At 46.4% G+C, this 27,016-nt stretch overlaps 1 protein-coding gene across 1 annotated transcript in view; it reads left to right on the top strand.

Annotated features, from left to right (window-relative positions):
- The window catches only part of HSP90AA1 (heat shock protein 90 alpha family class A member 1), a 105,230-nt gene that overhangs the window by 32,651 nt on the left and 45,563 nt on the right, over positions 1-27,016 (top strand). Inside the window, 6 exon segments of the mRNA XM_029597964.1 lie at positions 6,999-7,132; positions 7,328-7,385; positions 7,388-7,641; positions 8,297-8,462; positions 8,575-8,765; positions 15,058-15,205. Of these exon segments, the coding sequence (XP_029453824.1) occupies positions 6,999-7,132; positions 7,328-7,385; positions 7,388-7,641; positions 8,297-8,462; positions 8,575-8,765; positions 15,058-15,205 (951 nt within the window).

The raw sequence follows: 27,016 nt of genomic DNA, 5'->3' as shown, positions 1-27,016 counted from the left end.
ATTCATGCGGACTACTGCTGGACACTCCGCAGAGATGCTCCCAAACAGGTGTACAAGAGACAAGCAAAGAAATCTAAGACGTAGTCTATGACTTCATTTTTCAAATGGTATTAACCGTAGGTCTCCTATTGGCATACAGTTCAAGATGTAATTATATTATTGCATATTACAAAAAAACTAGAGCTAATTTTGCATTTTCACAGTCAGATTTGTGTTTAGCACATGGAAATTTATAAGAATTGACATTTCATTTCCGTAACATGACTTTTGTGAAAAATTTGTTGCCCAGTGTATCCAAAAGGGTGTTCAATCGACCCAGCACACTATAAAACTTTTCTATTACTGGTGGAATTTTGCTGTATCTGCCCCCTTCGCTTGATGGAGTATTGCCTCCAAGTATAGAATGCCCTTTATTTAGTTGTTACAAAAGTAGACGTATGCTATAATTTCCCCTCTGAGCACCGCCTTCCTGGAGTCCCAGAAGAGGTGAGGTATCTACATGTTTGTTTTTAGCATAGTCTCTCTTTTTTTTTTTTTTTTTTTTAATATTCTCCCCCCTTTGGGCCTGGGCCCAGTATCCCTGCAAGGATCCATGAATTAGGAATGAGTTGCACACAGAACGAAAAGCGACACCATAGAGCAGCGCTACTCAACCAGTGTTGCGTGTCCCGCTACCCTGTTGTACTTTCCTTTTCCCTTTTTCCAGCCCCCGTGGGCCAATTGGAAGCTTCTTTCTTCCTATCCCCACTACCCATTGGGAAGCCTTCTACCTGCCAGTGGGAGTAGGAAGAAGGGAGGAAACCTCTGGCCAGTGAGGCAGGCATTGCATAGCCCAGGGTTTGGGGTGGGAGGAATGGCAGTATCGAACCCAGACAAAGCAAGGCTGCCACGGGAGCCCATCCCCCATGGCAGTGAAAACAGAAGGCACACTAGAGTAAAGTGGTGGAACTGGAGCACATCCCTGCAGTGAAGGAAGAAGTTTTTGAGAGCTTGTCTGTGTGTGAATGGGTGCCTGGGTGAGAGCTGGTGGGCATGGGTGCAAGAGCATTTGTGTGTGATTGATAGCTTGTATATAAGAGTGTGATTGAGAGAGAGACTGGTCAGGGAAGTAATGTGTTTGTGTGAGAGAGACTGGTCAGAAAGATGAGACTGGTCATGGGGGGGTGAGTGAGTGACTGGTTGAAGGTGCTAAGGAAGAGGCCTTTGAGGACAGAGCTTCAGCAGCCTTTGCTGCTTCTGGTGAGTGCTATTGGCCTGGAAGGAACAGGTGTAGGAGAGATGCTGGAGAGGGTAAGTAAAGGTGGCGCTTTAAATCTATTTTTGATTGCCATTTTAATTGTGGGTATTATGCAATGTCTGCTGTGTTGAAATATTTTATTGATATTTGGACATGTTCTCAATTTTTATGAGACTTGTTGGATATTCTGTTCAGCAGCTGTTTTTGTAACATTTTTAGTATAGCTTTACAATTATTTCTGTGTGGGGCTGTATTGCAGCTTGGCTCATTCTGGTTTCCCAATAGGAAATGTATTAGTGTTTAGGGCCTGATTTAATAGTTGTATTTCTTAGTTAGGGTTGTTACTGTTTGAGTGTTCCATAATATGGTGTAACTTTGTACGGGTTAGTTTGTGTGCATTATTGCAAATCCTGAAAGTCTGTTATGTGCTATACTTCTCTCTCTCCATTTCTCCAGGTTCACACTGCATGCAGAGTGGCTTTTTTTTGGTTTTCCATTCCAGTTTGTCTCCATATTTATAAATTGTGGTTTTTCTGTATTTTGAAGGTCAGTTCTGGGTGTGTGACTGAGGTGAGGTATTCTACTAGCATGTAGGCATTTGTATCAATCTAATTTGTTCTCTCAATAGGATATGCATTAGTGGTAAATTAGTCTGTTCGTAAGGAAGGCTATTGTGCCAGAGTTGTCATCAGAACAAGAATCTTCTTTTTTTTTTTTTTTTTTTTTTTTTTTTTGCGAGTTGTACAGGGTAATGCCCTAGCTCTGCACTCATTGCTGGGGGTTGAGGGGATTCTTGTGGATGCAGAGTGCATGTTTACATTTAGCCCTGTGATACGCTACTTTCCCTCCCTGAATCCAGCTTGGTACTCCACAACCCACGACTTCCTAATTAAGATATCAGTGTATCGACTGTACAAAGTTTTTCCCCCCACATCTCTGCCCCTTTTGCTCTCCTAGCCCTTCAAATATCTGTTGCATAATGCCCCTTTGTATTTATTTCCCTTTTTTGAATTACTTCTTTGTTTTTATCTACAATTTGGTTTTTTGTTCTCTGTATTTCCTCTTATCAGTTCATTGTAAGCCGGCATGATGTGCCTTATGAATGTCGGCATAGAAAAGCCTTTAAATAAATAAATGCATGTGAGAACCAGTTGTGTCCCAGCCAAAAAAAGGTTGAGAACCACTGCCATAAGAGTATAGACATCTTATTTCCTGGCACAAAGAGGTCATTTGGTTTGTGTTTGTCATTCTCCCTCCCTGCGCCCCCCCCCCCCCTTCAAAATATAACCTCTGCTTGGGGGTAATGGGGTCGCATGTCCATAGGATGTGCCATATCCAGGATTGTTTATAAGAGAGGTTTTGGCCATAAGAAATGAGTCCATACTCAGCATTCCTGACATCTGCCTCCCATAATTGCTGAGTCCAGTTCACATGTGCAGGCGTGTTCCTATCTTTGGGTTCGGAGTCTCCAAGGTGTGGAGTCTACATGAAAATCAGCAGTCATAGTTTTTGAGATTATATTCCTTCTTCCCATTTGGGAGCCTTTTGTGTACCTGGGTTTCCAGTTCTAGAGAAGGTGGGCATCAGGTGTAGATTCCTCTGTCCTCTTTAGAGATGCCATAGCTGAGGGCATGCTAATCCATAATTCTGCAACTACATGTCCACTTCCTTTCACTGCACTTCACATCCCATCAGTGGAGTCCATCAGTCAACCCCGTAGACCAGAGCTTTCCAAACTTTTCATGTTGGTGACGCACTTTTTAGACAAACATAATTTCGGGACACAGTAATTCAGTCTACTAGCAAACCAGAGGTTAAAGGTTAAACGAACAAAATGTATTTCGACAATTTATTTATGTTTCCTTAAATATATACATAATAAAATGTTTCACGACAACCTATCTTGTGAATCTTTCATTTATATTAAAAATATATAATATTCCAAGATTAATGTTATAATTTATGAGTAACAATAATAAAACAAAGTTATTGTGTTGTTCAATTTACCTCTTTAATGAGATATATGAGCTTGATGGGATGAACACAGATTTGAATATTTGGTGTTAATAAGAGTCCAAAGGGTCTTCTGTGTAATTTTAAAAAGCTGGCCAGTTTCACACTATAAAATTATTTGATAGCCTCATTCAACTAATTCTATATGGCTATGAGAGTGAAGACTGGAATTTATAGGAAGGGACAGAATGTCAGTATAAATCCTGCACCTCCAGTTCTGTAACTCTGTGCATCCACTGAAATTCCCCCAAACAATGGAGCTTGAATGTTTCCCTTACAGCTCATCATACTAAAAGATGTTTTCAAATTCTGGTGTCACCTCACAGTAACAGCAGCACAAACACCTTCCACTGCCAGGCACATTGTGAACGAAAATAAAACCTCGCAAAAAAAAAAGACACTCAAAATCTATACTACAATCCCATCATAACATAACAGTAATAACACCAAGGACTCTAACAACAATAACCCTACCTGTGAAAAAGCAAGGGTAAATATTATACTGGGTCCTAGAATACCAATACACCACCTACTGAGGAAACAAAACAAACCCGATTGCTATAGATCCCTATACTAGCGAATTTCTCATCATGGTCACACACACAGAGCAGAGACAGACCCTCACCAAATACAGAATACAAAATTAAAGGAGCACAAATTAGACAAAAACTGAAATGGAAACCCCAAGAAGCCAGACTCAGTGTATTAATAATGGAAAAACAGAACCATCATTCCTCATAAAACAAATAAAATCAAGAAACATAAAGCATCAGTTATAATAGTAAAACCATACTAATAAAAGAATATTTTAAAACTACTGATAAATAGAATTTCTATTCATTAAAATCATATACATTTTTTACAATTTCCTAAACACCAATAAAATATTTCAAAACAGCACATATATCAAATAACACCCAACAATTAAAACTAATAAAGGATTTTAAAAAGCCCCTGCTGTCCATACGTGGGAGCTCTTGATTTCCAGTCACCCTGATATTATCAAGGATTAGGAGGTTATCCTCTCTCTCACACATACTCACATTTCCATTCTCTCTCACACATATACTGTCACATACATACACATTCATGCTCTTATACCCACCATAACCTCTCGCTCTCACAGACACTGACACACTCTCTCTCCCTCCACACACACCCCCTCCACACAAACTCTTACTCCCCTGGATTTTCTCATACATACTCTGTCTGGCTCCCTCACATACACACACACCCAGGCAAGCTCCCAGTCATTCTCACACACTGAAACTGACCCCCAGGCAGGCTTCCATTCAGTTTCACACCACTCCCTCAGGCATGCACACATTCATTCTCACACACACAGACCCCCAGGCAGGCACCAATTCATTCTCACACACATACACCACACACAGGCCGGCACCTATTCTCACACATACAAACCCCAGGAAGACACCCATACATTCTCATACACAGACACACCCTCAGGCAGGCACACACTAAAGGCAAACCCCCTCTCTTTCTTTTACCAGCAACCTCGGAGCCTCTCTCATTCCTCTGCTGCCGCATGGCTATTGGGGAGGCGCTGATCGCTGCTATTGGCACTGAAGCCCATTCTGCTGCCTCCTCTGTGCAGGACCCGTGGGTTTCCACTTCCTCCATGTTGATCTCGTACATTGTGAAATCAGCATAGAGAAAGTGCTACTCTTGCACATTACCAAAGATTACATGTGCCAATCAGTAAAAAGTAATTTATTTCTTTTTTTTTTTTACCTTTGCTGTCTGATCTTAGTTTTCTAATCGGTTGGTCACAGGCTTTTTTTGTTCCACCTCCCCTTTCTTATTTTTTTGCCAATTCCTTTCATATTGTCGTTTTTTCTATTTTTTCTCTCCATCTATCTTCTTCCCTCAAACATTCAGTCAGGTTCTCATTCTCACATGCTTTCTCTCTCTCACACACTCACAGGCTCTCTCTCATACAATCATTCATACAGTCTCTCTCTTGCACATGCTGTCTGACTCTCACACACCCAGGTTCTCTCTCACTCCCACATGCTGTCTTGCTCAAGCACAGACTCTCACACACTCACAGGCTCTCTCTCATACAATCATTCATACACACAGGCTCTCACTGTCACATGCTGTCTCTCACACACACACAGGCTGTCTCTGCAAACATTCAGGTCCTCACTCCCACACACAATCACTCAGCTCACAGACGCACTCTACGGGCCCTCAGCCGCTCTCTTCCTCTGGGCCTCCTCTTCACGGGTCGCTGCAGGATGGGCTCTGCAGCGGCCCTGATCTTCTCGGGCCGATCGCGGCGGCGACCCTGCTACCGGGCCTCCTCCTCCTCCTCTTCTCTCCCTGCTGCCACAACACTGCTGCTCCTCTTCTGGACGCGGCTGACGCTCCTCCCCCTTTCTGCCCGTGCGGCTCCGGCAACATTTTTCTTCCGGGGCCGCATGGGCAGGAAGGAGGAGGAGCACCTGCACGTCTCGACGTGGCCTTTTTCTTCGGGCTGTGGTGAGGTGAGCTCCACCACGGCCTTGCCGATCAGCGATATTTTACTGCTCAGCCGCCAGTGGGATGAGCTCCACCGGCGGCTGCATTGGCTCCCACTTGCCGGTGTGTCACGTGCACCGGGCTTGCGCGACTCACCGGCACACCTCAGGCGACACACCAAAGTGTCGCGACACACACTTTGGAAAGCTCTGCTGTAGACTATCCAGATAGGCTTAGGCTGACTCTGGGGTGGTAAACATGTGCTAGGTATCCTTATGCCAAATATTTAGTTTGGCAGGGTACTGCAATGAAAACTTGATCTGTTTTTTAGTATGAGTGCAGACTTGTGAGAAACCTCTATGCTGCTCCAATACCCGCACAGATTAGTCTCAAAATCCAGATTTTTATGGTTTTGGTAGTTGATGTCCTGTTTACACACAGTATGCCCTCCAGATTTCATTTTTCTGTGCATAGTTAACATTTTTGCGAATTTTTTTTTTTTTTCTAGGCGGGGCCTGGTCTCAGTCTCGCTTGGTCCCCAGTCTGTGAACCCTCTCCACTGTTAGTTTCCCCTGTAGGCACGGGATTTCCCTCTTGTGAAGATAGCAGGCTGTCCTTGTGAAAATCACCTGCCTCCCCTTGGAGTTGGGTTCCTGCTAAGGTACAAGACTGAAGGCATCCCTTCATGGGTATGTTGGCATTCTCAGTGAGGCAGTTACTAGGAACTCTGACATAAGTTCTGATCAGGACATCTGCTTACCTGTAAAGATGGGCAACTCTGCTTTATATTACGTGAGACATTATACTGCAGTATAGCTTCATAGTTTAAAGGGAAAGACCTTAAAAGCATACGTTGCCATACTGGGTCAGATTGAGGAGCCATAGAGTCAAATATCCTGTTTCTAACCATGACGAATACAGGTTGCAAGTACCCAAACGTGCAAGATCCCATACTACTAATGCCAGCAAGAACAGTGTCTATTCCCCCAAGTTAACCCAGCAGTTTATGGACTGAAGCCAGCAATATTTGCATGTTACTATATTAATATAGTAAGTGTTGCAGAAAAAGCCACCCCACATGTGACTTTAGGATCAGTGCTAAGAAATCCTCCCCAGAAGATAAAGCCAGTTTGTAATTCCTTTAAACTTCTTGTTGGCTTTCCATTTCACCTTGGGGTAGACATCTTTCAGCTGAAGTGCTTGTATCAAGCTTTTACTGCTTGCATAGTTTGATTGGAACTGAAGTTGTTTTTTTTCCCCTTAGGTGAACCATTAGGTCGGGGCACAAAAGTTATCTTGCACCTGAAGGAAGACCAAACAGAATACCTGGAGGAAAGGCGAATCAAGGAAATTGTGAAGAAACATTCCCAGTTTATTGGCTACCCAATAACACTTTTTGTAAGTGGGTAGTCCATATAATAACTTTGTAGTATCCTGTGGTGTAAAATTGGCCTAGTGAGGGAAGATTGCAAGAGAAGCATACTAATTTGTTAATGGTGACAAGTTTAATTTGCCATCCTTTCACTTAATGCCAGCTGCTTCTACTAGAACAAATTTAACAATGTAAATGTATCAAACATTGCCTTTTGGTAGGTGGAAAAGGAACGTGATAAGGAGGTGAGTGATGATGAAGCAGAAGAAGAAAAGGAGGAAAAAAGAGGAAGAAAAAAGAAAAGACCGAAGAAAAACCGGAGATTGAAGATGTTGGCTCTGATGAAGAAGAGGATGAAAAGAAGGATGGTGATAAAAAGAAGAAAAAGAAGATAAAAGAGAAGTATATTGATCAGGAAGAGCTCAACAAAACAAAACCTATTTGGACCAGAAACCCAGATGATATTACTAATGAGGAGTATGGGGAATTCTACAAAAGTCTAACCAATGACTGGGAAGACCATTTAGCAGTGAAAGTAAGTGTCAACAGCAAACAAGTTTCATTTGGCTGAATTGTGTGTCTGAGATTCCTGTAATGCTATAAAGAGAATGCAAAAACATTGTAGTGTCTAAATCTGAAAACCTTAACTCCAGTGGTCTACTGCATGCATTTTAATGTGTTGTGGGAAACTTCAGATCACAAAATCAGCTTCTGTATGTTTATGTAGTATGTGTACATAATGCTAGGACTGGCATGGAAGTAAATCCTAGCATTTAAGCCAGGAGTTCATGTGACCTGTTTTAAACAAAGTACAGAAGGTTGCAGCTGCATTACTCATGAAATCAAACTAGAAGATACAGGTGCCATGAATCTGAGCACAAACATTTGAGAAGAAATTTCCTCAAGTCTGAATACTTACTAACAGCTTAAAATTTAAATTAGAGCCAATTGAATGTTAACTTTTTTTTTTTTTTTTTGGTGGGAGGGGGAAAGTAGTCCCTTGAATGTTGAAAGAGTAGCCTGGCCAGTAGTACTGAAGACTACTTAACAGGGGTATGGCCCCAATGGGGAACAAAGCTATAAAACTTCTAAATGTATTTTGGATTGATTGGGCACTAATCACTTGAGCACAGCTTTGTGCATGTGCTACTTAAATTTAACTGTGCTTTTGCTTTTTTTTTTTCCTCCAGCACTTCTCTGTAGAAGGCCAGTTGGAATTCAGAGCTCTGCTCTTTGCCCCACGGCGTGCACCATTTGACTTGTTTGAAAACAGAAAGAAAAAGAATAACATTAAGTTGTATGTGCGCAGAGTGTTTATTATGGATAATTGTGAGGAGCTTATACCAGAGTATTTGAGTAAGTAAAAATGAGGGTGTGCTTCTGTCATGCTACTTAAAACTGTAGCATTGACCTATATCAGACCCACATGTGGGAAGTTCGGGGTCTAAATATTTTTTTTTTCTTACAGATTTCATTAGAGGTGTTGTGGATTCTGAGGATTTGCCTCTTAATATTTCCCGTGAAATGCTGCAGCAGAGCAAGATTCTGAAAGTGATAAGAAAGAACTTAGTCAAGAAATGTTTAGAACTCTTCACAGAATTGGCTGAAGACAAAGAGAACTACAAGAAATTCTATGAACAATTTTCAAAAAACATTAAGGTTAGTTGAATGAGACACATTTCAATATGAATTTGTCTGAAAGAGCTATAGACAGAAGTCCTTACCCAAACCAGAGTCTAGAAAACATTAACATTTGTGTGAACATTAAGTCCAAATGATCAACTCACAGTGAACTGATTTAGTTGATACTCCGTAGAGGTTCATATTAAGACATGTTGAGCTTGTAAGGTGATAGCATAATTTTGACCTAGATATTAAGCAGTACTTAATTGGGTAAAAGTGCTATTGTATATAGCTGAAGCTTCTGAATTTTAGGAAACCAAATTTTTATCCAACCAGTTAAATAGTCAGTACTGAGTATCTGTACATAACAGCTAAACTTTAACTGCATCCTGGGAATTAAGCACTTTTTAGGCAAGCAAACTTGCTAAGACTACTTAAGCAAGGAGATAAAATAATGTGCACTGAAACAGTAAAATGTGTTCCCTGTATGTACCCAGATCAGTCCAGATTCCTGGGTTTTGCCCCCCCCCCCCCCCCCTGCAGATGGAGACAGACGTTTTCAAAACAAAACTCTGCCTTATATAGGATGGTGCCACCTACAGTCCAGCAGTATTTCAGTCTCCAGCAGATGGTGGAGGTGCAAGGCCTACAGTCTGTGCGGATTGCTTATTTATTTTATTTAAAATCTTTTTCTATACCGTCAAGCGGGCACCATCACAACGGTTCACAATAGGGCATATAACTACATGTTGCATAAAATGTCTTAAATTCTAACTACTAAACAGGTGCCATCAAAATACTGTAACATAGTTTCATAATTATTACTTGGTGTTTATAATTCATGTCCAGTTTTTTCTCTGTCTCAGCTATAATATAAAGTATTACTTAACTCTAGTTCTTTGTTAAAATAAAGAATAAGAATATAAATGAGAAACACACGCATTAAGTAAAAAGGTTTGTGTGTGTGTGTGGGGGGGGGGAGTTCGACTGACCACAACCTACATTTCCCTGGGTTCTACTCTCCATTCTCTTTGTGGTATGCTTGCTTAAATAGCCATGTTTTTTAAACTTTTTTTCTGAAGGTTTTGATGGGATGCCGACCCATTCCTTATTGGCGTTAGAGTAGTGAGTTTTAGCGTTTTCGTTCGGTAAAACATTTTTACTTTGATTTGTTTTTTTTTTTGTTTTTTTTTTAAAACAGTTTCTGTCCTGAGCCTCCCAGGAGGGGGTTTGTAAGGTCCTGAGGGGACCATCCCCCCACTGGTTGAGGCAGCTGCATTACAGGGTTGAGGGCCCTCTTGTTCCAAGCTAGCAGCTCTGGGTGCGACACCGGGGGAGCCTGGTTACACCACTCCACCGGATTAGGACTGTGGACCACTGCCAGGCAAGTTTGTTTATTTTTTTTTGTTTTGATTTTCTGTTAGTGTCACCGGCCCTGCAGCTCTCGTCCCTCCCTGACTCTGCACTTGGGCAGACCGCGATTATTTTTCTATTTTTTACAGAATTGAATTTTAGCTTTCTCAGGCCCGCTGCCCATACCGCACTAGTCTGCATGCTGCGCATGTGGCTCGGCCCGTGTGCGTCTTTCTCGGAAGGGGCTGTCCTCGGCATGTCTTCCCTGGGGGAGGGATCCTCCGCGATCATGAAAATGGCTGCCCGAGCTCCTTCAGTCTTAGCTGCACCAAGATCAGCTAAGGCAGATCCATTCCCACTGAGCGTGGGAACGGAGGCCATTTTGGAGTCTCTTAGATCAGCGACTCATGAAGCTATGGGGAGGGGATTCTCCCGCCGCCTCTCTCTCCTCAGCCAGGGTTTCCTGGAGGGAGTGAACCTTTACAGTCTCTCTCTCTCTCTCTCTCCTGCAACGGAGGATAGCCCCGAGGAGGCATCTGTGTGTCTCTCTCTCTCTGGTCTGTCTTTCTTTCTTGTCTCTGGGTCCTCCAAAGCTAAGCACTCTTTGCATACAGGGGCTCATCAGACAGATACTGATTCCACGGGTCAGGATACGGGACCAGGACAGGCTAGGGGCCATGGACCCAGTGTTGGGTCTGAAGGGCCCGGCTACTTCCTTTTCCTCTTCATTTTTCTGACACGGACTCTCTATATAGAGAATGGGATACCCTGGATCTGGGATTGAAAGTTAGCAAGGCTATGGATAAGCTATATCCTCTTCTGGAGGAACAATTGACATACTGTGGATGCCCAAGGTAGACATGGCAGTGTCCGGTTAACAAAAAGACCACAATCCTGGGTACGGGTGCTACAGCCCTGAAGGACCTGCAGGATAGAAAGTTGGGAGTTGCAGCTCAAGAAAATTTTTGAAGTCTCTGCACTGGAAGTGCAGGCAGCTATGTGCAGTAATTTTGCCTTACAAGCAGGCCTGTGCTCGGTTCAGCAGTTACAGGCTAATGCTGGTCTTTCTGATGCTGAAACACAGCAAGCAGGGTGTGTGGAAGCTTAGATCGCTTAAAATGCAGATGCACTTTATGATCTGTCAGACTTCGGCCAGATCCATGGTGTCAGCAGTCTCAGCTAGTTGGCTCCTGTGTTTTAAACTGGTCGGCGGATATTTCCTCAAAGGCTCAGCTGGGGTTGTTGCCTTTCAAGGGTAAATTGCTTTTTGACAAGGACTGTGAGAATATGATTCAATCCCTGGGGGGAGAACGAGGTTCACAGACTACCAGAGGATATGCCTAAGTTGAGGGGCTGTTTTTCTTCACGGTCTTGATTCAGAGGGAATCTGAGATTTTGTCTGTCCAGAGCTCCAGCTGCTTCCTTTTGGCAAGCGTCCGGTCGCAAATACTCCTGGTCTTGGCCCTTTCGTGGCAGACTCTTTTTGGCAAAACCGGTGCTACCCAGTCCACATCTGGGGCCAAGTCTTCCCAATGAAGGGACGCCGACCCATTCCTCTGTTCCAGCTGTCGGGGGCAGATTGTCCCTGTTTTTTTTTTAACAAGGAATGGGTCAAGGTGACATCTGACTAGTGAGTCCTTACTGTGATAAATCAAGGCTACGCTTTAGATTTTGCACACCGCCTTCTGGAGCGGTTTCTGGTCTCCCCATGCGGTTACGAAGAGAAACGACAGGCAGTACAAGATACCTTCTGCAACTCTGCGCCATCACCCCAGTTCCTCAGGTGGAGCAGCAAAAAAAGGCGTTGTTCCATTTACTTAGTCATCCCCAAAAAGAGGGGTCCTTCCAACCCATTCTGGATTTGAAGCGCTTAAACTGCTGCCTCAGGGTGCCACATTTTCGCATGGAGACGTTACGGTCAGTCATTACCTCTGTATGAAAAGGAGAGTTTCTGGCGTCACTGGACCTAACCGAAGCGTATCTTCACATAGGCATTTGGGCTGACCACCAGAAGTTTCTGAAGTTCTGAGATGGGTTGCCATTTTCAGTTTCAAGCTTTGCCCTTCGGTCTAGCCACCATGCCCAGAACGTTTACCAAGATAATGGTTGTGGTGGCGGCTCATCTGCGCAGAGAGGGGTTCCTGGTACATCCATACCTGGGCGACTGGCTAATTTGGGCAAAGTCTGAGTCGCTTAGCCAGTTGGCAATTCGCAAAGTGCTTCAACTCCTGCAATTACTGGGTTGGGTGATCAACTTAGCCAAGAGCTGACTGGTGCCCACCCAGTCTTTGGAGTTTTTTTTTTTTTTAGAGCTCTATTCGACACTCAACAGGGGAGAATGTTCTTTCCCTCTGACCAAATTGTCAAGCTACAAGGACAAGTGCAGGACTTAGTGGCCAACCATCTCCCCAGAGTGTGGGATTATTTGCAGGTTCTTGGCTCCATGACTTCCACCCTGGAGCTGGTGCCCTGGGCCTCTGCTCATGTGTCCTTTACAATCAAAGTTGCTTTCGTGTTGGAATACAGTTTCATTTACCTTTCCCTCTTATGGATACAGCGCGCTCCAGTCTCCATTGGTGGCTTATCTCTGACAACTTATCCCGAGGAGTTCCCCCGGAGGTGCCCAAATAGACAGTGGTGAACATGGACACCAGCCTGTCCGGTTGGGGGGGCGGTTTCCCTGAGGAAGTCTGTGCAGGGATAATGGTCCCAGGAAGAATCTCGGTTGTTGATCAATCGTCTGGAAACCAGGGCAGTGTGGTTAGCGTTGCAAGCATTACACCCTCTCCTCCAAGGGAAGTCAGTCAGAACTCTTTCCGACAATGTGACCATGGTGGCTTATATCAATCGCCAAGGGGAAACCAAGAGCCAGCCAGTGGCCATGGAAGCCCGGCAGCTGATCTGCTGGGCAGAGAATCATTTAGTAAGTATTGCAGCGTCTCACACAGCAGGAGTCGACCACATTCAAGCGGACTTTCTCAGTCAGCACCGCCTCTATCCCGGGGAATGGGAGCTTGCAGACTAAGTTTTCCAGCTCATATGCAACACGTGGGGCGTACCCAGCCTGGATCTCATGGCAACGTTTCAGAATGCCAAGGCTCTGCACTTCTTCAGTCGCCACAGAGAAACAGGAGCATAAGGGGTAGATACCTTGTACGTCTTCCCTCCTTGGCTGCTGATAGGCAAAGTGCTCAGGAGAGTGGAGATACTCAACAGAAGTCATCCTCGTAGCTCCAGAGTGGCCAAGATGGCCTTGGTTTGAGGACCTGGTCAATCTGGCAATGGCGGGTCCCCTGCGGTTGCCACTGCTCCCGGACCTTCTCCATCCAGGGGCCCATGTGTTTGGAAGAGGTCAATCGCTTTTGTCTAGTAGCATGGCTTTTGAGAGGCGCCGCCTGAGGAACAAAGGGTATTCGAATGCTGTGGTGGCAACACTTCTCCGGTTGCACAAGACATCCACCAACCTCGCACGTGTGGAGAATCTTTGAATCTTGGAGTGTGGACCGGGCGATTGTTCTTACTCTGTCTTTAGTGTCGGATATTGTAGGTTTCTTACAATCCGGACTCGCCAAGGGCTTATCGTGAGGGTTCAAGTGGCAGCTCTTGGTGGTTTGCACAGTGGTGTTTGCTGCTCACCCTAATGTCACTTGTTTCCTAAATGGGGCAAAGCATTTACGTCCCCTGATCAGGCACCCTTGTCCTTCTTGGAATCTGAACTTGGTTCTCTCAGCTCTGTGTACGGTGCCCTTTGAGCCTCTGAAAACGGCTACAATAAAGGATCTCAAGTTAAAGGTGATTTTCCTTATCACTATCACATCTACTCACAGGGTATCTGAGAATTTCGGATTCTGGTGTGTCCTTGCGGATGGTTCCTTCCTTTTTCTTCCGAAGGTGGTGTCTGCTTTTCACGTTAATCAGTCAGTGTGGCTTCTGTCGTTTTCCCATTTTGGACTGGTCAGACCCTATGTCTAAAGACTTACAGAAGCTGGATGTTCAGGCATTGTTGGGTTATCTGGAAGTTAGTAACACGTTTCATGTGACGGAATATCTATTTTTTTTTTTTTTTTGTGCTGTGGGCTGGTCTGAAATGAGGAAATATGGCATCTAAAGCTACGATTTCATGCTGGTTGAAAGAGGCTATAGCGCGACATACTTGCTGTGTGATAAGCCTGTACCGTTTGGTCTTCGGGCTTATTCCACTCGTTAGCAGGTGGCTTCTTGGGCGGAGTGTCAAATGGTCTCACTGCAGGAGATCTGCAGGGCAGTGACTTGGAAGTCTTTGCATACCTTTTGCCAGACACTACAGACTGGATGTTCAGGCTCCGGGTGAAGGAGGCTTTGGAGAAGCAGTGCTTAGAGTGGGCCTCTCCCGATCCCAGGTAAAAGCTCAGGTACATCCCAGGAATCTGGACTGATCTGGGTACATACAGGGAAAGGAAAATTAGTTTCTTATCTGATATTCATTCCTTGTAGTACCATGGATCAGCCCAGAGTCCCGCCCGGGGAACGCATGGAAGTAATGGTTGGTTTGGGTTTTTTTTTGGTTCTCAGATCTGCAGAAATTGGATTATCAGTCTTAAAGTGGTTCTACAGGTTCAATTCCTAGGAGAGTTAAGTGAACTGGTTACACTTTTTTTTTTTTAAGCCATTCTGCTTAGACATTGAGTAATATTTGCCGGACTGTACATCCTATATAAGGCAGTGGGTTTCTTTTGTTGGTTTTTGGGGGGTTTTTTGTGTTTGTTTTGAAAACATCTGTCTCCATCTGCTGGGGGGGGGGGGCAAAACCCAGGAGTCTGAACTGATCCATGGTACTACAGGAACAAAAATTATCAGGTAAACTAATTTTCCTCTGCATTAGGGCCCAGAGTTAGCTAGGACAGATCTTTGGACTTGTAGACCTTCTTAAGGTAATATCCTACATATCTAGAAGCTTTTTTGTTTTGACTTGATTAGATTGTTTCTTTCATTTTAGCTTGGTATACATGAAGACTCTCAGAACAGAAAGAAACTTTCTGAATTGTTAAGATACTATACTTCTGCATCTGGTGAAGAGATGGTATCACTGAAAGATTACTGCACTCGAATGAAGGAAAACCAGAAACACATTTATTACATCACTGGTAGGTTTATTGGTTATCTTTCGGAATGTTTAGAAATAGTAATCTGGAGAATAAACTTTTTTCCCTTATTATCCCCCTAGACCACTCCAGATGGATGGGCTTTTCTCCCAACAGATGGAAATCAAAGCTCTAACTTACTCTTGGTACTTTAAGGCATTGTACCACATGCATTAACATTGTATGAACCATTTGTTTTTTCTATTACAATCTGGCCAGCAAGTTTCTTAATGGTGGTAACTGCTGCCCATGCAGGTTATCCCCATGTTTCTGTTAGCAAATACTAGCAACACTTCTTTGGGGTGAGCAGCCTTGATTTAGACAATACTGCTTGAATATGACTTGCTTTTGGACTTAGACATTAGGGAAAAGGATGGGACCACTTCCATGGCAAAGTACCCTAGACTGTAAGGGCCTGGTGGTGGTTGAGAGCGATGTTACAATTGTCAATCATGAAAGCTAATTGGTTAAGGGTAGTAACTCTCGATCCATGCAGGTGAACCCTTTCCTTCGTTTCCATGCTCTATCCTTTTTATGGATCCGCAGTGTTTATCCCATGCCTCTCTAATTCATTTTCTGTTTTTCTCCTCCCCTGGACTTGAGGAAAGAAAATGAGCATGTAAGACAAGGGCAAGCAGGATGATAGTCCTCACCTATTGGTGACATCAGCAGATGGAGCCCTGATATGGAAAACATCTGTCAAAAGTTTCTGGAAACTTTTGGCTGGCACACTGAGCATGCCATGATATTCTCAGCCACAGGGGTTTCCCTTCAGCCTTTTTTTTTTTTTTTTTTTTCCTGCCTTGCTGTAAGCATAGCATTAGGAGCTCTGAATTTTTTCCTCAAGGGAAAGAATATTTTCAGTCACAAAAAATTGTCATTGAGTCATTTTCGGTCGATTCTAGTCACCCTCACGAACAGTATCCGCTGGTCATTGACCGTTACTCAGCCTAACTTTCTAACATGACTTCCGGATTTAAAAAAAGTCCAGATTGTAACCGCACTGTTGATTACAGACCTGCACAATGTTTGTGTTCTGCCTGGGATCAGTACAAAATATCAAAACTGGTTTGCTGGTAACTCTCCTTATATCAATACAATTGGCCACAGCAATATTAATTAAATGTAATACATTTTGTAGTTTTGTAGGACCAATACACAGTCTGTATGTCAATCAGACCCACCATGGAATGGTCGCATTATTTTAAACTATTTTTAGAATTTTTTGTATATTATCTCTTAAAACGTTCCATACTGCTACAGGAGACTCAGTGCAAAACAGATTAATAAGCCATTTTGGTCAAATAATCCAGACATCAAAACAACCCTAATAAAATATCTAAAGGGTCACAGTACTTAACTCAAGGTAAGATCCCAACGCGATCGCGTTTCGAACCAATGGTTCTGCTTCAGGGGAAACACCAAATGTAAGTCTTCTTCAAAGATATCACTACATCTTGCAGAAACAATCTTCTCTTAGTGACAGACAGTGGCTTTGTCTGTTAAGCAGCCAAAGCCACCATCGAAGAAGCCCCATCCAGGAGCAGCACTGACCACTCCTGCGACCGGGACATCGAGGCAACCCTCACCCGATCGGGGTTTGGGAGTCACAATTCCGCCTGTAAAGATGGTCCCTCCGTCTGTGCCTCGGCCTCCCTCTTCCGTCACAGAGCCGGAGCTGATTGCCCCAGGTCTCTGGGAAGAACTGGACCGGCTGGTCCAGGAGGCCATCGACAAGGCGATGCAAGGGCTCCAGGTCCCTCCGGCACAGACATCGGTACCGAGAGTGGAACCAGTCACCGACCTGATTCCAGTAGTGCTGGCACCGCTGCTATCCCGGATGGAGGCGCTCATGACTGCCCTTCCACCGATGATTCCCGGGTCTCCAATGGCTCCAGTGCACTCCCCGATGACAGCCTCAGCGGGAGGAGAAACACCGTTTCGCATCCCTCCTTCGGGAGTTCTGCCTCAGGCATCTATGCCATGTCGTCCCTCGCCACTGATTCATTCATCGGGAGCGATACGCACATTGGCGGCACCAATGCCTTCCAGGCCGTCCACGGTGCCCCGGGCGATTCCTTTGGTTTTCTCGGAGCCTCAGCCGGGGCCTTCGGGTATCCAACCCCCTTCTCGTCCTACGGGTCAGCCTACTGATCCTTATGACACCTGGGGTGATGATACTTCCTCAGACACCGATGACTTACCTTCACCTCCCTCTCCTACTGAAAGTAGAAAGCGTTCTCCTCCAGAGGACCTCTCTTTCTTTCATTAATTTTGTGAAGGAAATGTCAGAATAGTCCCTTTCCAGCTTCAGATGGAGCTTCTCCAATTCCTGGATGCCCCTAAAGTGATCACTTCTATTCCCTTTCAAGTTCTTCTTGACCTCCTCAAAAAGAACTGGGAAAAATCCTGGATCCATTGCCCCAGTACACAAGCTGACACTACTTATCTGGTACAGTCAGCCCCTGGCTTTCAAAAATCTCAGCTTGACCACCACTCAGTTGTGGTGGAATCAGCTCAAAAGAAACCAAAAAGGACAAAACCACACTCTTCTACCCCTCCTGTCAAAGAACACAAGTTCCTCTACAATGTTGGTCGTCGAGTGTTCCAAGGGGCCATGCTTATCTCCAGGAGTGCTGCTTACCAGCTGTATATGACCCAATACAATAGGGTAATTTTCAAGCAAATTTTACAGGACTTCTCTGAAACCCTGCCTGACCAATTACAAGAACATCTTCAAACCCTTGTTCACAAGGGTTTGAAGCAGGAAAGCATGAGATAAGAACAGCTTACGATATCTTCAACACCTCCACTAGTGTCTGCAGCTGCCATTTCGGCAAGACGCTGGGCCTGGCTAAAGTCTTCTGACCTTCGTCCAAAAGTACAAGACAGGCTCTCTGACCTGCCCTATATAGGAGATAATCTGTTGGGTGAGCAGATTCAGCAAATAGTGGCTGAATTAAAGGACCATCATGAGACCCTCAAACAGCTCTCATCAATACCTTCTGACTTCCCTTCTAGACAGCCCTTCAAAAAGGACTCTTAGAAGTCATTCTTCTGTACAAGGAAGTACTATCCTCCACCAACAAGGTCCCGAGTTATGAGGCCTTATCAGAAATCTCAGCCCCGGAAGCAAAAGCCACAAGCAGCTCCCCATCCGGGGCCTGCTTCAAGTTTTTGACGTTCCTTTGGAGAGCAGCAGCCTGATCCCTCTGCCAGCCATACCAGTGGGAGGTCGATTGTGCCATTTTCACAGCATGTGGCAATCTATCACAACCGACCAATGGGTGCTAGTAATCATTGCTCAGGGTTACCACCTGAACTTTCTTGCTCTTCCACCAGATTCACCACCTCTACAAGCGTGGAGAGTAAACGACCACTCTCTCCCTCTGGAGCAGGAGGTTTCCCTTCTCCAGTTAAGAGCAATAGAACCCGTCCCTCTTTCACAACAAGGCCTAGGGTTCTATTCCCGGTATTTTTTAATCCCCAAAAAATCGGGGGGGGGGGGGGGGGGCTTCGTCCAATTCTGGACCTACGTGCCCTCAAGTACCTCCAGCGGGAAAAGTTCAAGATGGTAACCTTGGGCTCGCTTCTACCTCTTCTACAAAGAGGAGACTGGCTCTGCTCTCTGGACCTTCAGGACGCATACACACATTGCGATAGCTTCAGCTCATTGCAAGTATCTCAGGTTTTTAGTAGGCCCAAAGCACTATCAATACAGAGTGCTTCCATTTGGCCTAGCATCGGCACCACAAGTCTTTACCAAATGTCTCGTGGTTGTCGCAGCTTTTCTCAGGAAAGGTGTTCACGTCTACCCCTATCTAGACGACTGGTTAATCAGGGCCCCATCCCAGCAAGCTGCTTGATCGTCCCTGGATTTGACCCTACGCACTCTAAACTCTCTAGGATTTCTCGTAATTGACGAGAAATCCTATTTAGTCCCATCTCAAACCTTGTCGTTCATTGGGGCAGACTTGGACACCTTATCCGCAAAAGCCTTTCTACCTCAGAGTACAAACCCTCGTTTCTCTCGCTCACCAGTTGGTCTCAGCACACAGCAACAGCTCGACAATTCCTTGTCCTTCTCTGACACATGTCGTCCTCAGTCCATCTTATACCAATGGCCCGCCTGGCCATGAGAGTCACGCATTGGACTCTGAGGTCTCAATGGATTCAAGCGACTCAGCCTCTGTCAACCATTCTTCACATCACAGACGCACTCCCCGTCTGTCTCTCACCTGGTGGAAAGATCAGAACCATCTCCTCCAGGGACTGCCTTTTCAACTGCCAGATCCTCAACTCATTCTCACCACCGATGCTGCCAACCTCAGCTGGGGAGCTCATGTGAACGATCTGCAGTCACAAGGATCTTGGTCTCCAGAGGAAGCCAAACACCAGATAAATTTCCTGGAGCTTCGAGCAATGCGATATGCTCTCGGAGCTTTTCAGGATTCTCTATCAAATCATGTTATCCTGATTCAGATGGACAACCAGGTGGCCATGTGGTATATCAACAAGCAGGGAGGCAAGGCTCCTTCTGTGTCAGGAAGCTGCGCAAATTTGGGCGGAAGTGCTCTCCCGCTCGATGTACCTCAGGGCCACCTACTTGCCGTGAGTACACAATGTCTTGGCATACAAACTGAGTCGTGTCTTCCAACCACACGAGTGGTCGCTCAACCCCTCAGTAGCGACCTCTCTTTTCCAACAATGGGGTTATCCCCAAATAGACCTCTTTGCGTCCCCTCAGAACCACAAAGTGGACAATTACTGCTCCCTCATTCGGAGCGAGTGCTCTCAGCCCAGAGATGCATTCTCCCTCTCGTGGGCAGCCGGTCTGCTTTATGCATTCCCTCCACTTCCTCTTCTCTCAAAGACTCTCGTGAAGCTCCGTCAGGACAAGGGAACCATGATCCTGATAGCACCTCACTGGCCACGCCAAGTGTGGTTTCCCATACTCCAGGATTTCTCCATCCGCAGGCACATTCCCTTGGGAACGCACCCGCTTCTGATCACTCAGACTGATGTCTACGTCATCCCAATCTTCAGGCCTTGCCCCTGACTGCATGGATGTTGAAAGGTTAATCCTTCAACCACTTAACCTTTCAGATTCGGTTTCTCGTGTCCTGATTGCTTCACAGAAGCCTTCCACAAAGTCTTATTCCTATAAATTGAAAAGGTATACATCATGGTGGTCTTCGCAATCCCTTGATCCTTTTTCCTGTCCAATCCCAAGGTTTTTGGACTATCTCTGGCATTTATCGGAATCAGGTCTAAAGACCTCTTCCATCAGAATGCATGTCAGTGCGGTAGCCGCCTTCCATAAAGGTGTCGGATGTCCCTATATCGGTACAACCCCTCGTAACACGTTTTCTTAAAGGCTTACTCGTATCAAGCCACCTTTACGTTCTCCGGCCCCTTCTTGGGACCTTAATCTGGTTCTCGGGCGGCTCATGAAACCACCCTTCGAACCTCTTAACTCCTGTGATCTAAAATACCTCACATGGAAAGTGATTTTCCTTTTGGCTATCACTTCAGCTCGCAGGGTTAGTGAGTTACAGGCCCTAGTTACCTATCCGCCTTACACTAAACTCCTGCAGGACCGGGCGGTACTCCACACTCACCCTAAGCTTTTGCCTAAGGTAGTTTTGGAGTTTCACATTAATCAATCCATCATACTACCTATCTTCTTTCCCAGGCCCCACTCCAACCCAGGGGAACAGGCTCTGCATACCCTTGACTGTAAACGGGCTCTAGCGTTCTACCTAGACCGTACAGTTGCCCACAGGAAGAGCACTCTGTTATTCATCTCTTTCCATCCCAACAAACTAGGGCAACCTGTACGTAAGCAGACCCTCTCCTCCTGGTTGGCAGACTGCATATCTTTTTGCTATCAGCAAGCAGGCATTCCTTTCTAAGACCATGTTAAAGCACACTCTGTGAAGGCCATGGCGACTTCAGTAGCACACTTACGATCGGTGCCGCTTCCTGACATTTGTAGGGCTGCCACCCAGTTCTCTCCACACTTTCGCAGTCCACTATTGCCTAGACAAAGTCGGAAGACAAGATTACATCTTCGGCCAATCTGTCCTGCGAAACCCATTTCCAACGTGACGTACCAACACCCTTCCGCCTGCCCGGTGGGGTTCAGGATGTCCTCTACCAAATTTCACCCCAGTTGTTGTGCCTGTTGCACGCCATTGGGTACATTTGGTGCATGTTCGGACATCCTCAGCTCGGTACTCACCCATATGTGAGGACTACCATCCTGCTTGTCCTGTGAGAAAGCAAATGTTGCTTACCTGTAACAGGTGTTATCCCAGGACAGCAGGATGTAGTCCTCACGAAACCCACCCACCACCCCGCGGAGTTGGGTCAGAAACATTTTATTTTTTTCACTCGCACTCATTGCTACAAACGAGACTGAAGGGAGACACCTGTGGCTGAGAATATAATGGCTTGCTCAGTCTACCAGTCAAAAGTTTCTAGAAAGTTTGACAGTTTCCATGTCGCCCATTTGAGGACTACATCCTGCTGTCCTGGGATAACACCTATTACAAGGTAAGCAATTTTGCTAACGTCTCTTCCCACAGAAAACATGTTTGTGTATAGGGTTTTTATTTTTTCAAATGGCTGATTCCCTGTACGTGCCCGGATCAGTCCAGACCCTGGGTTCGTTCCCCCTTCCAGCAGATGGAGTCAGAGCGAAAACTGAAAGGACACCCATATATAAGCAAGCTCCCTCTTTGCATCCCCTCAGTATTTCCTCGGACTCAGCAGATGAGGGTTACACCTGTGGTTCCCACTCCTATCTTGAGACTAGGTTTTCCTTTCTTGGTTTTTCTCTCTGCTTTGGATGGATCAAGTTTAAAAAAAAAAAAAAAATTTAGTGTGAGGGAATCCTTGCCTTCCTCCTCAACAGGCAGGACTTTGCTCGATGTGTCTCCCAGGTGGGGAAGGGCCCTAGAACACGCTCTTCCTCGGGCAGCCATGCACGATCTTTATCTGGGAGGCCGTCCCCAAGCAGCATGGGAACAGCAGCCATTTTGTCTGCAGGGGATTCAGTCTCTCCTCAGTGCAAGGAGATTGGGGATTTCAGCCGTTCGCCCTCCCCTCCGGTTCTGCTTCCAGCCCACCTCCCAGATGGGGAGGTACTTTAGGGTGGCCCCCCTTGGGGTTTTGGTTGCACTGGAGCCATTCTCAGCTGAACTCATCCTGCTGATGCACAACACTTACTTGGCTAGGCAGAGCCAACCACAAGACCTAGCATCTTTTCCTACACCACCTAAGGTGCCCAGGCTGGGGGATCCACTGCCTGTGCCACCCTTGGCAGTGCTGCAGTGTACCACTGTGCCAGTCAATCAGGGGCCAGGAGGCTCCCAGGGACCAGCTGGCCCTCAAGGACCCTCCCGTGTTCGGGTGGTATTGTCCTCAGTTGTCCCAATCGTGAATCCGGATCCGGGGTTCCAGGCACAATTGGAGGGCAATGATCCACGCATGTTGTGCCTTTTTCAGTGGAACGAGCTGGAGCCCATCCTGCATGTGGTGCAGGAATTGGACATGGACCCTGTTCCAGAGACCATGGATCCACAAACTGTGAATAAGTGAGACCCCATCCTAGCAGGTCTTCGGCCTCCAGCCAAGTCCTTTCTATCTCATCCCACGATATTGGAATTACTCTCCCGAGAGTGGGACACTTCGAAGGCTTCCCTCTGGGTAGGCAGGACTATGAATAAACTTTACCCGCTCCTGGAGGACTTCCTGGACCTCCTCAAGCTCCCGAAGGTTGATACCTCCGTGACGGTCATGAAGATGACTACCATTCCGGTCACTGGGGGTGCTGTCTTATGTGACATTCAGGATAGAAAGTCTATCTAAAGAGTATCTTTGAAGTGTCCGCTTTGAGTGTCCGAGCGACAGTCTGTAGCTCGTTCATGCAGAGAGCAGGTCTCAGATGGATACAGCAGCTCCTGGGGGCTTAGGATCTACCTCCAGAGGACACCCAACAGGCTGAGCGCCTGGAGGCTGTCATAGCGTATGGGGCGGATGCTCTGTATGATCTTCTACAGGTACTGGCCAGGTCAATGGGCTCGGCCAGACATCTCCTCTGGCTCCATAACTGGTCGCCGGATGCTTCTTCTAAGGCACAGCTAGGGTCCCTGCCCTTCAAGGGCAAGTTATTGTTTGGCGATGAGCTGGACCAGTTGATTAGGTCTCTCGGGGAGAACAAAGTTCATAAGTTGCCCGAGGATTGGCTTAGACAGACCAGAACGTTTGGCTTCACCCACAACTGTTTCCGGGGTCAGCGACGTTTCCAACAGTCCAGACCAGTTCATCAGAGGCCACCCTCTCAGTCCCAAGCCTGGTCTTATGCCTTTCAGGGTCAACGTCCATCCTGAGACGCTTTTTGCCCAAAGGGCAGCTTCCAAGCCTGCCCAATGAAGTCTTGCCGGTCCACTCTTCATATTCTGGATCTCAATCAGGTAAACAGGGCGCTCAAGAGCCCACATTTCTGAATGGAAATGTTACGCTCTGTCATAGGCTTCAGTCAGATCCAAGGATGCTAGGAGCTGCCGTGCATTGCAGGGAGTTCCTATCTCCACATTCCAATTCTCCGGGAGCATCAGATTTCTTCATTTCAAAATCCTCGGCCAGCATTATTAGTTTCAAGCCTTGCCGTTCAGCCTAGCAACCTCTCCCTGCACCTTTACCAAGGTAATGGTGGTAGTGGCAGCGGCGCTCAGGAGAGACAGGATTCTGGTCCACCCATACTTGGACGATCCGCTCATCCGAGCGGAATCTGAAGCCCAGTGTCAAGCATTAGGTCAGCAAGGTTCTGCACCACATTCACACTCAGCTGGGTCGTCAACTTTGCCAAGAGCCATCTGATACCATCACAGGAACAACCTGGGGGCCCATTTCAACACCAAGGTGGGCAAAGTCTTCCTCCGACAGGAGCAGGCGCAGAGTCTTCTTGCCCAGCTACAGTGCTTTTGTTGCCTCTCACCCCCGACAGCATGGGACTATCTGCAGGTCCTGGGTACTATGGCTTCAGCTATAGATGTGGTCCCGTGGGCTTTTGCGCATATGCATCTTTTGCAGAGGGCATTGCTTTCCCGCTGGAAGCCGGTATCCCAGGATTTTCAGGCACTCCTGCTGCTGCCAGTGGTAGCTAAACACAGCCTCTCCTGGTGGGTGGTTCCACCTGGATCATTTGCTGCAGGGGGTGGAGCTGGAAGTCCACAATGGATCATGGTTATCTCAGATGCCAGCCTCTCCGGTTGGGGGGGGCAGTGTGCAGGAGGAACTTGATTCAGGGACAATGGATGGCAGTGCAGTCTGCATGGTCCATTTGACTGGAGACCAGGGTGGTTCGCCTAGCCCTGCAGCAGTTCCTTCCTCTGATTCAGGGCAGAGCAATCAGGGTGCTCTCAGACAACGCGACCACAGTGGCTTACATAAATCGCCAGGGAGGAACAAGAAGTCGGCATGTCTCTCAGGAGACAGACAGCCTGATGGAGTGGGCGGAGCGCCAATGTCTCATCTAGCGGCTTCCCACATAGCCAGGGTGGACAATGTCCAAGCAGACTTCCTGAGCCGGCAACGCATAGACCCAGGAGAGTGGGAACTCTCCCAGGAGGCGGTGGACCTACTTTTTGGCAGGTGGGAAGTTCCCCATTTAGACATAAGAACATAAGAAATTGCCATGCTGGGTCAGAACAAGGGTCCATCAAGCCCAGCATCCTGTTTCCAACAGAGGCCAAACCAGGCCACAAGAACCTGGCAATTACCCAAACACCTAGAAGATCCCATGCTACTGATGCAATTAATAGCAGTGGCTATTCCCTAAGTAAACTTGATTAATAGCAGTTAATGGACTTCTCTTCCAAGAATTTATCCAAACCTTTTTTGAACCCAGCTACACTAACTGCACTAACCACATCCTTTGGCCTCATGGCCACTCAAAGGAATGCAAAGGCCCCCTGCTTTTTCAGCCACAGAAGGGAGCTTGGCATGGAGGGCATGGATGCCCTGGTTCTTCCATGGCCTCCAAAGCTGTTACTCTACATGTTCCTGCCATGGCCCTTGATTGGGAAAGTACCTTACAGAATAGAGTACCATGGGGGGGGGGGGGGGGGGAAGGGTCAGTGATTCTAGTAGCGCCAGAGTGGCCTCTGAGACCGTGGTTCGCGGACCTGATCAACCTAGCCAATGGAAGGTTTTCTTCGGCTCGGACACCTGCTTCACCAGGGTCCCATATTTTTCAATCAGGCAGATCGCTTTTGTCTTGCGGTTTGGCTTTTGAACGGCACTGGCTGAGACGAGGATACCAAGAAAATGTGATTGCAACACTTTCTTTTCTCAAGGCTAGAAAGACTTCCACTTCCATTTCCTATGTCCGGGTCTGGAAGGTTTTTGAGGCATGGTGTGAGGCAGTACTGATTCTTCCCCGTCAGGCGTCTGTTCCACAGATTCTCTCCTTTTTGCAACAAGGTCTTTATGGGTCTGGCTTACAATTCTCTTGAGGGTCCAAGTGGCTGCCCTGGGAGCTCTCCTTCCTCATCTCCTAGGTACTTTGCTCTCGGCCCATCTGGACATAATCAGTTTTCTAAGGGGAGTGAAACACATTAAGCCACAGACGCAGGCGCTTGCACCTTTGTGGGATTTGAATTTGGTTCTCCGGATCCTCGCCAGACCACCTTTTGAGCCTTTGAAGAGGGAGTCTGAAATCCTCCGAGCCGAGGAAATGGACACCAAAAACACCGTGAGATCCTTCAGAGATTCAAGCCTTGTCTTGCCGAGAGCCTTATCTTCGTTTCATGGACTTAGGTGTATCGCTGGCGACAGTACCGTCCTTTCTACCTAAGGTCATCTCGAATTGGTGGAGCTGCCCTCCTTCTGACGAGGATTCCAGGGAGCTTCGGCAGCTCGATGTCATACGTGTCCTCATTAGATATCTGGAGGCAATGAATGATTTCCGCCTTTCAGACCATCTGTTTGTCCCAAGAAGGGACACCAGGCGACCAAAACGTCCATTGTGTGTTAGTTAAAAGAAGCTATTTCCTTTTGCTTATATCGGAGCAGGCTCTTCTCTGGTGGGTATTAGAGCTCATTCGCTCTGTGCTCGAGCGGTGCCTTGGGCAGAAAGTCGTTCTGTCTCCACAAGAAATTTGTAGGGCAGCTACTTGGAAGTCTTTGCACACTTTTGCTTGTCACTACCTGCTGAATCTCCAAGCGCCGGTCTCTTGGTGCTCAGGTACTTCGAGCTGGGCTAGCCGGGGCCCACGCTACGTAGGGAAGCTTTGGTACATCCCAAGGTCTGGACTGATACGGGTATGTACAGGGAAAAGAATTATTCCTTACCTGCTAATTTTCGTTTTTGTAGTACCACGGATCAGTCCAGACGCCCACTCTAAAGTTCAGCATATACTGGGGTTCGGGGTGTAAGGGGGGCTACCAGCTTGATTACGCAGATCCTATAATTCAGTACTGTTTAGGAGTTGCTGATTGCTCTTTTTGCAAGTTGCTCTTTCAGGATGTCTTGTTCACATCCCAGGTTACCAGTTCTTGTTTGATACCTTGTTCCCTCCAATATTTTCTTTCCTTCTTGCTTGGATATACTTCATACTGAGGGGACACAGAGGGAGCCTGCTTATATATGGATGGCCTTTCAGTTTTTGCTCTGACTCCCAGGGTCTGGACTGATCCATGGTACTACAGGAACGAAAATTAGCAGGTGAATTTTTTTTCTTTTATGCCTCCCTTCCAGCAGGTGGAGACTGAGAAACATGAGACATCCCTAGTTAAGCTGGTGCA

Source organism: Rhinatrema bivittatum, chromosome 4 (genome assembly GCF_901001135.1).
Source record: "Rhinatrema bivittatum chromosome 4, aRhiBiv1.1, whole genome shotgun sequence".
Classification (NCBI taxonomy): domain Eukaryota; kingdom Metazoa; phylum Chordata; class Amphibia; order Gymnophiona; family Rhinatrematidae; genus Rhinatrema; species Rhinatrema bivittatum.
Note: the sequence above shows the minus strand (reverse complement) of the source record. Positions and strands in the feature narration are given on the sequence as shown.